Genomic DNA, 12030 nt, shown 5'->3' with positions numbered 1-12030 from the left:
TCCGTTTACATGTTTGTTTTATTCAGTTTCAGAAAAAAATCCTCTGGGACTCCATCACATCATATAAATTCAATTTAATTCAATTCAATTTTATTTGTATAGCGCCAAATGACAACAAAAGTCATCTCAAGGCACTTTACAGTGTAAGGTTTAAGACCTTACAGAGTATAATTGTATAGAAAATTAGACAGAAAACCCATTTGAGCAAGCTTTAAGCAACAGTGGAGAGGAAAAACTCCCTTTATGGGAAGAAACCTCCAGCAGAACCAGGCTCATAGTGGGCGGCCATCTGCCTCGACCGGTTGGGGTGAGTGGAAAGAGAAGAGAGAAAAGAAAAGGCAGGCAACAAAAAACAACAAGCAGCAAAAACATTGGATAGAGGAGAAAGGGGAGAGAAGAGGAGCTCAGTGTATCAGTAGAGGTCCCCCAGCAGAATAACCCATAGCAGCAGAACTAAGAGATGGTTCAGAGTCATCTGAGATCTAGATAAATCAAGTCATACATGTTACTGGAAAAACAAAAACATGCACAACAATAGCCAACTATCTATTTAAATATTGCCAACAAAGACACTGTAATTATGTTTCAATATAAATTTTATTTGCAGGACATACACAAAAAGCCATACAATATTATCAGCTTTACATTACAATGCAGACTCACATCCATAAATTGGGCTTTAGTCCTCTCTGTAATAAAATAGCCTAAACAAGACTTGGATGAACATAAAAAAACAAATATAAATTAAGAAATTCACAACATCCACACATACTGCAGTTTGCAAAAACAAGGACGGGAATATAATTCTTCCAAGGCAAAAGTGTTTTGCAGTCTAAATGGGATAAGTTCAAAGGGATATATGACATTTTAATCATTATTCATATGTGCTACTGAATTGTGGTGGGAATGTTAAATAAATTTTAGCCCAGTCAATGGAGGGGAAGGGAGAACAGATTAGATATACAATACATCACAGTCAGGCTCACACTACATCCATGAGGTTTTACCAGTGAATTCAGTAGCTTAAAGGTTTTCACTTCAGTGACTATAACATAAACAGGACGTAAATCACTGCAGTTGAACAGAAAAGCATTATTTTAATAGAGATGAATATATGTACTGTTCATTTTTAGACTCCTCGCAAAATATGCTTGAACACAATTCTAAAACAAGTGTTAAGGGCTATAAAGTCATTCAGTACAATCAGTAAAAGTTGAGTTTTAACATTTTCAACTGCTTGAACTGTTCTGTGCAAAAACAACATCTGAGGAGTGCAGTAGTTTGTGTCTACAAAACAGACATTTGAGTGTTTATGCGAATGTAATGTGTATTAGAGTTTCTTAACGAACAGGATCAATACATTCTCCAAGTTCCAGTTAACACAGGAATCCACTAAAATACAGATAGAGCACATTTTCCCCTAACAAGTGTGATATACGTCAAGTATCAATAATCACTGATGCAGCCGTGTTTACATATAGTAACTGTGCAAAACTGACTGTATTTTGATGTTCAAGATTACTCAGTAAGCCAGAAAACAATGTGTAAGTTTTCACTCATCATATGTTTGTCCGTAAATACTTTAACACATCATTGTTTTTGATTATCTGGCTCATTGGATAATCAGATGATGTAGTTGCTTGCTCACTCTAGTATTTAACATACGCCGTGATCTTTTAAAAATGTAACTCAATACTTCAGCTTGTGGCACAGTACATCAGTACAAGATAACCTAGAGTCTCCAGTGTCAGATTTTGTATTAGTTTAAATATAATATCTTATATTTTAAGCACGTTTTAATCTTTATTTGCACGAGCAGATTCCAAATCAGTCTTTACAGTACATTCCTACACACGAGCCCCCGTACGAATTGGGTTGGATGAGAACTCAAGAAACTACATCTCATTATAAAGTATATTGTAAATATTCACAAGGGCATTGTTTAAAACACCCATTTCTGCATGATTTTGGTTTGTGATGACGAAGAAGCATCTTAGAAACAAATGAAATCCTAACTGTTAGCGTTTCACCCCAGCCCCAGAATCTCAGTATGAACATCGACAGCCAATCCAACCACAGTACCACCTGCTTCCTAAAGTGTTCCACAAAACCCATTAAATAATATTACAAATTCAAATAAAAATAAAACAACTTGTGTCTAGAGAGAACCCTTGGCTTTGCCCACTTTCTTGGTAATCACATCACTCAGAATGCATTCATTGCTGCTTCAGCAAAATTGCTTTTCATTCTCACACCTTGTTGCATGTCCTTCTACTCCATTTTGGATCGCTCCAGCTTTGTTTTCAGGATTTCCTGGAAGAAGTGAACACAGATAAATGCACTTACAGCAATGTGATTGTAGAATGACAGCATAGTAAAAATCCTTGCCAGGAGCATTTTAAATGTGACAAAAATGTGACTAAAATCATCAGATTAGCTGGGAGGGGGGAGTAAAAGGAGCCTTTAAATACCTCTTCTTCGTCAAGCATCACAGGCAAAGCTCTGCATAAAGGGAAAAAATAGCAGCGATAGATGAGAGAGAAAAATAGTGAATGCATTTACACACAACAGGCCAGGGTCAAACGATATTTTAAGAAACACTCGTTGTGCTGCTCTTTGATTATTGACGTACAGTATCTTCCCAGTCTGAGCTGCCCTACAGGTGCTATAATCTACATTAATGCTCTTACATAAGCCACAATATGATACTGCATTAGAAAAGATTATTGTTTTTAAGCTGCCACTGTATTCTTACACACTCCAGGCAGCATAATACATTTTCAAGAACATCTAGGACTATTTTTAAGGCAGTCTTGAGCTTACAGAGACTCTAAAATTCTAATTTACTTTACTTACACATCAGCAACAGTTGTAGGAATGTTCTCTTCAACCCATTTAAGATCTTCATCCTGGAAATAACAGAGTTTAGAAAGCCAATATCAATTTATTATATGTGGAAAAACAAACAGATACATGAAAGGGGAAGATGACAGGACAGTCAACACACCTCTTTACTCAACAGTTTCTGGGAACCATTAGCATCAGGCTTTGAACCTCTCATCTTCATCCCCTCTGAAAGAAAAAACAAATAAATGAGATCAGATAAAGATTCCTTGTCTAATAATATGACTTTAAGTTAGATAAATAATTTTCCATTTATACCAACATAATGTCACATGTCTACATGTCCAGATTTTGATCATGGCCTGAGTAAAACTGTTACACAACACAAAACCCCAACTGACAAGGTCGTCTTTACAGCATCAGAACTACGATGTGAGCTGACCTAGATTATTTGCAGGTGAGTGGATTTGTGACAGAGAGCAAAAATAAATAGAAGCGTTGCAGCTGCAACACCAATCTACTGGAAAGAATTGCTGGCACTTTCACAAAGGTGAAGTAGAAAACAGAAAATTATGATTAATTGAGACGGCATCAGGATAGACTTAAATATTCCCACATTTAGAGCTGCTGTGACAAACATGAGAAAAACAGTCAGTTATATTTGTCCCTGAAGCCCTCTGATCTTCACTATGCTGTTTAATGACTGCATTATAGATCAAACAGCATCTAAACAGTTCACCCAGAATTAAACCTTCCTTTTGGCTTTACATCTAAGTTAGATAAGCAGGTATGAATACACATTTATAGAAAAGTATACAGTGACCCTTTAAAGTTGTGAACCCTGTAGAATCTTTTCAATTTCTGCAGAGATTTCTCAGAATTTCACACAAAGCCTAAAACTAGAAGAAAGGAACCCAATAAAATAACCAAAAAAACATCAAAACACCTGAATTTATTTATTGTGAAAAATGATAAAATTTTAAATATTTGTGTGACCAAAGTATTTGACTAATATATCTTACCAAACGCTTCATTGAGCATGGGCTCCTTGGCCTCATCCTCTTCATCATCCTCATCAATCAAAGGAGAATGCGAGAACCTGAGAGGAAGCATAAACAGTTATACATTGATTCTCCAAATCCACAGTTTGGTTCATAACTCAGTTTTTATTATATATTTTTTAATTTTATATTGTATATCTGCACACAAACGCAAGTGAAAGTCTTATCACAGGAAATATCAGATTTCTGTGTCAGGGAGCCACTATTCATATGTGGGAGAGTAAGTATAAACTGCAGTTTTGGGGCAAGGTTTCTGCATCAGAACTATTACATCTCTACATATAACTACAGGTATCTTAACAGAAGCTTTTAGATTTCAGGGTCATAACAGATCAAAACCGAGCCTGACCTCTGGCTGTTAGCGGAGGGCCGCAGCAACACCATGATGACCAGTAGAATGGTGGAGAACAGGAGCCGCCAGAAGGCATCATCTACCCACAAGTCCCTCCAACCCTGTGGAAAAGATGAACGCGGACAACAGCAAACAGAGATGGACATTATAAAATTAGAATCAAGTTCACTTTTCATCTCCGTATAAACAAGAAAAGAAACCTGACGGAGAGAACACATAACAATACGACTGAAAACAGACTGACCGTCTGGCAATCGACCAGCTTGAAGACTTTGGTGGTCCAGATGATGAATATAATGGAAGCTGTGGGCATAAAGTAAACGCTAGTCTCATTTTGATGTGTATAAACAATATGCAAATGACTAGAAACCTCCCACCAGTAAATCCAGAATTAGAAACTGAACAAAAGGTTGTTGCACCCAGAGAGCTGACAAAAATATGAATCCATTTAACACATGAGGTGAATATTAAAACAGTTCAAGACTAGTGTTATCGTTTGTTAATATAACATCTGTTTTGGAACTGGAACGGCTATTTATTTTTTACCCTAAATCAGCTGTATATGGATTGAACTCACCGACAACAGAAAAGATGAGAGTGTTGGTGAAGTGCTGATACAAAGAGAGCTTCACTACATTTCTGCGAAGCTTTAGCAGACGAGTGGTTTGAGACAAGCTGATGAAAATGTAGATGCAAGTTAAGGAGAACATTTTGCATATACAGTAAGGATTGTATCTGTAACACTTCTAAAAATGCAATGCCTAAATATCCCTGAGTAGTCTTTTGTCTGTCTGAGTAAAGGATATCCACCACATGACACAGGAGTCGATGAGGGAGAGGCTGAGATTAGCCACCAGAGCAACTGTCCCATAGAAACCCTGAAGAAAGAAGACAAGAGTCAGACAGGATAAACAGTACAGTGTATGTGAATGTGTGTGAATATGACTATAATTAATTATAATTAAACAGAGAAGGAGGACTTCATGAGACATGTCACACTGCAAAATAAGCCTGTGTAATAATCTCATGAAGATTTGAGTCTTGTCTTTGCAGCTGCCTCCAGATAAAACACATCTGCTCAGAAATGACCTCTCTGTACTGTTTATATCTTATGTTTGTATTTTGTATTTTATGAATTTTTAAACTTGCTGCAGTGTCTTTAGTCGTTATGAAGAAAAAAAAAAAATCACTCTTCTAAATAGCCATTTCCTATTTGCATAACTTGCCTGCCTCCCAGAGACCAAAACCCTGCATAACCCTCTCTCTCTGTTGTCTCTTCCACTCGAATTAAACGTTTTTACAGAGGAAATCAATATTGGAGTAGCAAAAACCGTTTCATGTAACCCAGAAAGAACATGTAGTGCTTATTTATACTTGTCACTTACACCTGTCACTCTCAGCACGCCCTCCACAGAGGAAAAGAGCAGATAGAGAAGCCCAACAGCTACCAGTCGGTGCACAGTGGTACCCAACCTGGGCCTAAACAAGAAGGAAGTTATCGCTATTAAAGTGTTGAAACATAGTGTGATTCAAAAGGTCAGTTTTAATTCAGTGAACTTACTTGACTATACCATAACCAAGACTGACAATGATGACCAGGATTCGAGCCAAAGATCTTTTCAGTGCAGAGAGCAGCTCAGCAAAAATAACAGCACCTTGAACTGCAAAGAGCAAAATACATCAACATGACAATGATTATAAACAGACATGAAACAGCATTACACTGCAAAAAATAAAAACAAAAAACACAACCTACCGTAATCCCCTTTGTAGCGGATGCTCTGGTATTCGGAGTAGAACACAGCTTTCTCGAGCATGCCAAGGATGATGACAGCACCGATCCAGAACTGGATTCGCAGCAGATCCCTCCAATAGCAGGCGCACCAAAAGAGCCAAAGAGCCCCGAACAGCACGTAGACAATACACATGACCATGAAGAACTGTGATGGACAGAGTAGAGAGAAAGGTGGTTTGTCTTTGATAAGAAATCAGCTTTATACTAAGGATTGTGGATTCATTCATTTTCAAACTGTGAACCTTTAATATCAACCATTATCAGCAAAACACAGATTCTAGTTGTAATATAGTTTGTTGTATGAACACTTTTTCTGGAGATTGTGGTACATACCATCATTAGGGGCCAGTCTGCTGGGGAGGAGTAGTCATGTGGTCCCTTCATTTCCACTTTCACTAGGTTAAAAGACAAGAAAAAAAGTCTGAGACTGTTGTTTTTCTTTAATCAAATTTTCTATTCCTCAACTAATAATTCTTGAGGTTAAATAAAAATAATTTTCACTTGTAAAAGAAAAGCTAAACTGCTCTGCTCCCATTTCTTCATCCTCAACTCCTCGGGACAACGGGTGCACGTTCACTATGAACAGGTAGGGACTGTCCTCCCAAGCTTTGGCCACTGCACCGAAGTCCTGCAAGAAGATGTTTGTGAGCTAAGAATGTGATTGACTAAAAATTTAAATTATGACTCTCAAAAGTGATTTTCAAATAGCAACAACATGTCTTACCGGCTTGTCGGGCCAAATGAAGCTCTGATTTGATGGGTCACTCTAAACAGAACACAGTGCTAAAGTTAACAAACAACATTAACACATTTTGAAAATGCTCAGTTGAATTCTCACAAACACACAAAGATTGTCATTGTAGTTGGACACACGCTGCCATGATGAATTCCCCACACAGCCTAAACCTAATTCTAACCAAAAACCAGGACTTAATCCTAGAACAGCCTCTTGTAGGTTGACGTATACAGTGGCAAGAAAAAGTTTGTGAACCTTTTGGAATTTAAGGTCATCATTCCAACAGTTCACATATTTTTCCAGTCACACTGTGAGGTTTTTATGGATGTTCTCAATAAAGAGATAAAAGATCAGAATTGTTTTTTAGTTTAGTCACATTATATTTGTTAATATTCTTGACTTGAAATTTAATGCGGAAAACCATGAAATTCTAAAAGGTTCACATACTTTTTCTTGCCACTGTACACGTTTCCATCACTTCAGGACAACTTTAACTGATGGTTTCTCGCGCCTCACTGAACCCACATCGTGCTCCATTCTCCATCTTGAACCACACCCCTAAGCTCCTATTTCTGCTCTGAAGAGCATCCTTCACAGATGTTTTTTTACACTACAGACACATCATTTGACTGGAAATTTGTAGCTGCAGCTGGTCAGTGCTACAGAGAACAGTTTAGAAACGTAACATCTCATTTGTCATTTCTCTCCTCACATCTTTTCCATTACATCTCCAGTTCAAAAGGGTAAGACGCAAGGAAAAAATTAAAGTGAAGGAACTGTTTAATCAGCCGCTGACTTACATTAATAAATGTGATTCTTTATAATATGGTCGCTAATTCTTTTGTCCCCAGAATAGTCCTCATGGTTTGACTGAGGAGTGGCTGCAATTAGAGTAATACAAGCCTACGCGCACGCACGCACGCACGCACGCACACACACACACACACACACAGAACTCAAAAGTGGACATATTTTATAAGATCTATCAATCTATACTCACTCACCTTGGGACTTGTGAGGGGCTGATATGGGTTGAAGTCATTATAATACACCTAGAAGAGAGGATGGAGTTTAAAAAAATACCTGAATTATATAAAGCTAAATCATTAAAATGTTTGAATGATCAACAAATAAAGGACGTAGGAAATACATAACCCCTTTATTAAACCTACCAGATGTACATAATCATTCTAAACTGTGCCACCATTGGTTTATGTTCTATCCATTGTAAGACACTTTTGTCTTAGTAACAAACCTTTGGCAAGAAGAGAGAGGAGCAGTTGTCGAAGTACATGTAGCCCTGACTGTAGAAGCCACACCAGTCGTCTTTCAGCATGTGGTCCATACCAAACATGTTCATTGCTTTGTTGTCCTACAGAGGAAAGTGAGGAGTAGTAAAAGAAAAACACAATGCAATCTGTCAATTCTCCTAAATTATTAAAACATTTTTTGACCACAATAGTGCCAAACTGCAGCGGACACATTGTAAGTTTGATTTTTTAATTGCATTTGTTGGGTTTTCTACATTATTCCTGTAAACATGCAATGTTATATTTTGTCACACACGACTCTGCTGCAAACAACAACTGAAGAAGGAAGAAACTAATTAGTGAAAACCACTAAATTTCAAAGCCTGATAATACTCAAATAAATGTTGAACGAATCTAAAACACACATGCAGCTTACACAGCCGATTTGTATTAAGGCTGCACATCTGATTCACACATTTGCTTGTCAGTGCATTTTATTGATGACAACTGTAAATTAATGTGCAGATGCTCTACAGTCTTAGTTGAAGATCTAACGACATACTTGGCTGAGTTACTTTAAACTGTGCCTGAATAGCTTTTCTTTTTTTGCCAGAAAGTGTTCATGACGTCTTCACTACTTTGTCATCTGTCAGAAAGTGAAGAACAAAAAAGATGACAAGTTTCTCGTCTTGTTTGAAGTATATGAAAGCCAAAGCAGCAGCAGCAGCATAGGTTGAGATACATTTTGTAATGTTAATTTGAGTCAAGTTGATTTTACAATATTAATCAATTTGCTTTTATGCATCGTTATGCACCTTAAATCGCCACTGTCACTATGTAAATAAAAGACACTTAAATTTCTTTGCAGAAACTTCATGAAACAAGTACACAAAACTCACATCTACAGTACCTGAGTGTAATAAAATAGACAAAAGTGAACACTCACTGGTGTGTTAAAGACTTCATTGTAGCAAACAGATGAGCGCAGATACCAGCTGATGTTGAAGGCAAGGTTTCTATTACATGATCCGGGGTCACCCTGGACTGCAGACAGAGAAAAGACAACCAGTTACTCAAAGGGTGAGATAGTGGAAGGAGGTCCCAGGTCCTACCAGCTGTTACACATATCACATTATCAAAATAAAAGCATCCCAGGAATTACTTTAAATTATTTGTGTATATACTTTCTAAAGTGACTTCACTCAAAATAAAATACATCATGTCCCTGCATCAATTACTGGTCTGTTTATGGTTGCTGTGGAAGAATTGAAGAAATAAAATCTCTTCCTTCTTTCCACTTCTGGATTTCTCACTTTACGACAGTGTAAAGATACAAACTGCAAATCTTAAGAGAGAATAATAAGAACAGCAAGCAAAACATGGTGTTAACATACATTTGTATTATCACCCACAAAATGTACTCCACATGTTTTTCACTCAGGAAAAAGTTAAAAAGTAAAATGTTTTGTCTTTGTCTTCAAATGTGTTGGCTTCTCCAACCAGCAGTTCAAAACACAAATATATTTAAATAACTGTCAACAAATTAAAAAAATGGAACAGCAAAAGGCACATTTTTAATAAAAAATGTTTCCATATTAGTGCCTGAAGATCAGTTTTTTTTTTAAATGAAAAGTGCTTTTGACAAGATTAAATTTAAATTGCTTCACCAAATAAGACTAAACAAACAAAAAAGGGTGAAGGGTTTTCCAGGATACTCTACTGTGCAGGTAGCAGGACATCCGGCTTATCCATATTCTTTGGAGTTTAACCAGTGTGAACCACGAACAAACAGTGGAAGTGTAATTTCAACACAACAGCACTTGACATTTAAAAGCTAACAGTCTTAATGGTTCCTTCATAGTTTAATCACCAGAAATGACATTATCGAAACTAGTATTTATGAAATAATTCCCCTGGCATTGAATAAAAAAGAAAGTGCACATAAATAGTGTTTCTATAAATAACAATTTATTTCCTTGTCACAAATTGGCTATTATCACATACACTTGATAAACTGTGATTGTGATTTCTTAGAGCACATTAATTTAGATGGTGGGACTCATACACACTGTGTAAACATAATATTGGAGTAAATATTTTACCTTTTTGAACAATTTGTATTCTTATATTATAATAATTACGATATTAAAAATTTTTAAGTGGATGCAGGAAGTATCCTGCAGAAATTGTACCATCACTGTTGGAATAAATTATGCAACGATCCAATCCTGTTGTTGAGAAGGAGAAACACTGTTTAATGGAGAGGTCACTTACACTTCATGAAGATAGTGGTGTTGGCGTACAATGTCTTCCGAAACACAGCATCTTGTGTCTGCAAACACAACAGAGACAAATTCGTTGTTATCGAACAAATTTACATCAGTACAATGACAACAACTTTTGTTTGGAGTCCACACAGACCACGCTGCATCTCACAGACGATCAGGACACATTTCCAGCCTCCTAAGTAATAGAGGAGGAGAAAAATATGACACCAAGATAATGTAACAGTAACCATTTACGAAAGAAATCTAAATTCAATTTAATTAAATTAGTAAAAGTGAAGCATTAATGGGTTTGCACAATACAGCAGTCAGAACAACTGGCTATATTGCTTTGACACCATTGGTAGCTTATCACTATAAATATTTATCTTGTGAGAGGTCTCATTTCCTGTGGTTAAACCACATAACAACAGACGGAAATGCAAAGTGATGTTTTTTTTTCATGTAATTATATTTTCACCCAATGGATACAATTCCAATATATAAATGTATAATTAAAAATATATAAATGTGGTGACACATACTGAAACACAAATTTACTTCCTCACAGGATATTTACCTCAGACAGACAGTGCTGCAGTTACAATACTGGCTGTAGCTTATTTAGCTGTAAACTATCATTAAAAAACACCCTCACACAACAGCATTCAGATAAATGTTGAAGTGGATCTACAGAAGATTATTAAATTTACTGAGGAAGTAACTGGTTAAACTTCTCTTTTCTTAATCGCAACAATGGTCAGACATTAATTTACTTATATTTTCTTGTAGAGGCAAAGGTCTTTTTCTTTACAACTCATTTGCAAATAATGTTGCAGTTGGTTATTTGAACAGTGACACAATTGTCACACAAAGAGGTGCAGTGTCCTGAAAAGTCAATCACCTGAGCTGAAGCATGCAATTCACCTGCTGCAGGCAAAACATACCTAAACAAACAGGAAGTGAAGGCTAAAGCTTCTCTAGGTTGGTGACAGTCTGTTTTGAGTATTAATATGTACCGTTCCAGTAACAGTGCTCGATGAAAAGCAAAATAATTAGAAAAAAATTAAAAGTAGTTTAAAAAGTAGTGCAATGAAAGTGGATGATTACATAGTTTAAGCAGCAGCATTTCTGTATGTAAATTCATATTTTGCATAGTATGTAGGCACATAAACATTCACATACACACGTAAACCTTTATATGTTTAATTGTTTGTGTGCACCGAGAGGTCAAAGTGTGCAACCAAGTATTACAAACATCAATTTAATTCGTAATAATGTTAGTATTAGTAGCTTTTCAGTGCTAGCTCATAACGAAAGGCAGCGACAGAAAATGACAGGCAGTGTCATGATTTTATTACAGCATAATGTCCAAATATGAAGCTCATGTTGTCAGACGAGCAAAAGCAGGACACCCAGTGTGTGTGTGTGTGTGTGTGTGTGTGTGTGAGACAGGTGGAGCGAACAGCGGAATTAAAATGCTAGTTAGCTTCCAGCTAACAGCTGCTGCTATGGAGCCGAGGTTTATCACGACTGTCTGTGCGACAACAACCACGCAAATGTTTCTAATGAAGGAACAGCACTGACCGAGTTGATATCCACGCTCCATACGGAGACCTCTGCCGCTGTCCCGGGACGGAAAAGTAAAACAAAGAGCAGCAAACACGACCGAGGAGCACCTGTCATCTCCATCGGAGCGCCTAGCCGTGTGACGTCACCACAGGTCAA

The 12030-nt window shown here is 36.9% G+C and overlaps 1 protein-coding gene across 1 annotated transcript; it reads right to left on the bottom strand.

The window, feature by feature from the left end:
- Positions 1-1084: 1084 nt before the first annotated feature.
- LOC113148166 (transmembrane protein 87A) lies at positions 1085-12026 on the bottom strand. Its single transcript, XM_026339716.1, has 20 exons — positions 11890-12026; positions 10313-10370; positions 8985-9082; positions 8044-8160; positions 7793-7840; positions 6777-6818; positions 6554-6680; positions 6386-6447; positions 6014-6197; positions 5819-5918; positions 5643-5736; positions 5064-5135; positions 4835-4943; positions 4502-4560; positions 4255-4358; positions 3867-3943; positions 3008-3072; positions 2857-2909; positions 2472-2502; positions 1085-2313 (listed from the first exon to the last, which is right to left on the bottom strand). The coding sequence occupies exons 1-20, from the start codon at positions 11992-11994 to the stop codon at positions 2272-2274; spliced, it is 1647 nt and encodes a 548-aa protein (XP_026195501.1). The 5' UTR covers positions 11995-12026; the 3' UTR covers positions 1085-2271.
- Positions 12027-12030: the final 4 nt, after the last annotated feature.

Source organism: Anabas testudineus, chromosome 22 (assembly GCF_900324465.2).
Source record: "Anabas testudineus chromosome 22, fAnaTes1.2, whole genome shotgun sequence".
In the NCBI taxonomy this organism is placed as follows: Eukaryota; Metazoa; Chordata; class Actinopteri; order Anabantiformes; family Anabantidae; genus Anabas; species Anabas testudineus.
Note: the sequence above shows the minus strand (reverse complement) of the source record. Positions and strands in the feature narration are given on the sequence as shown.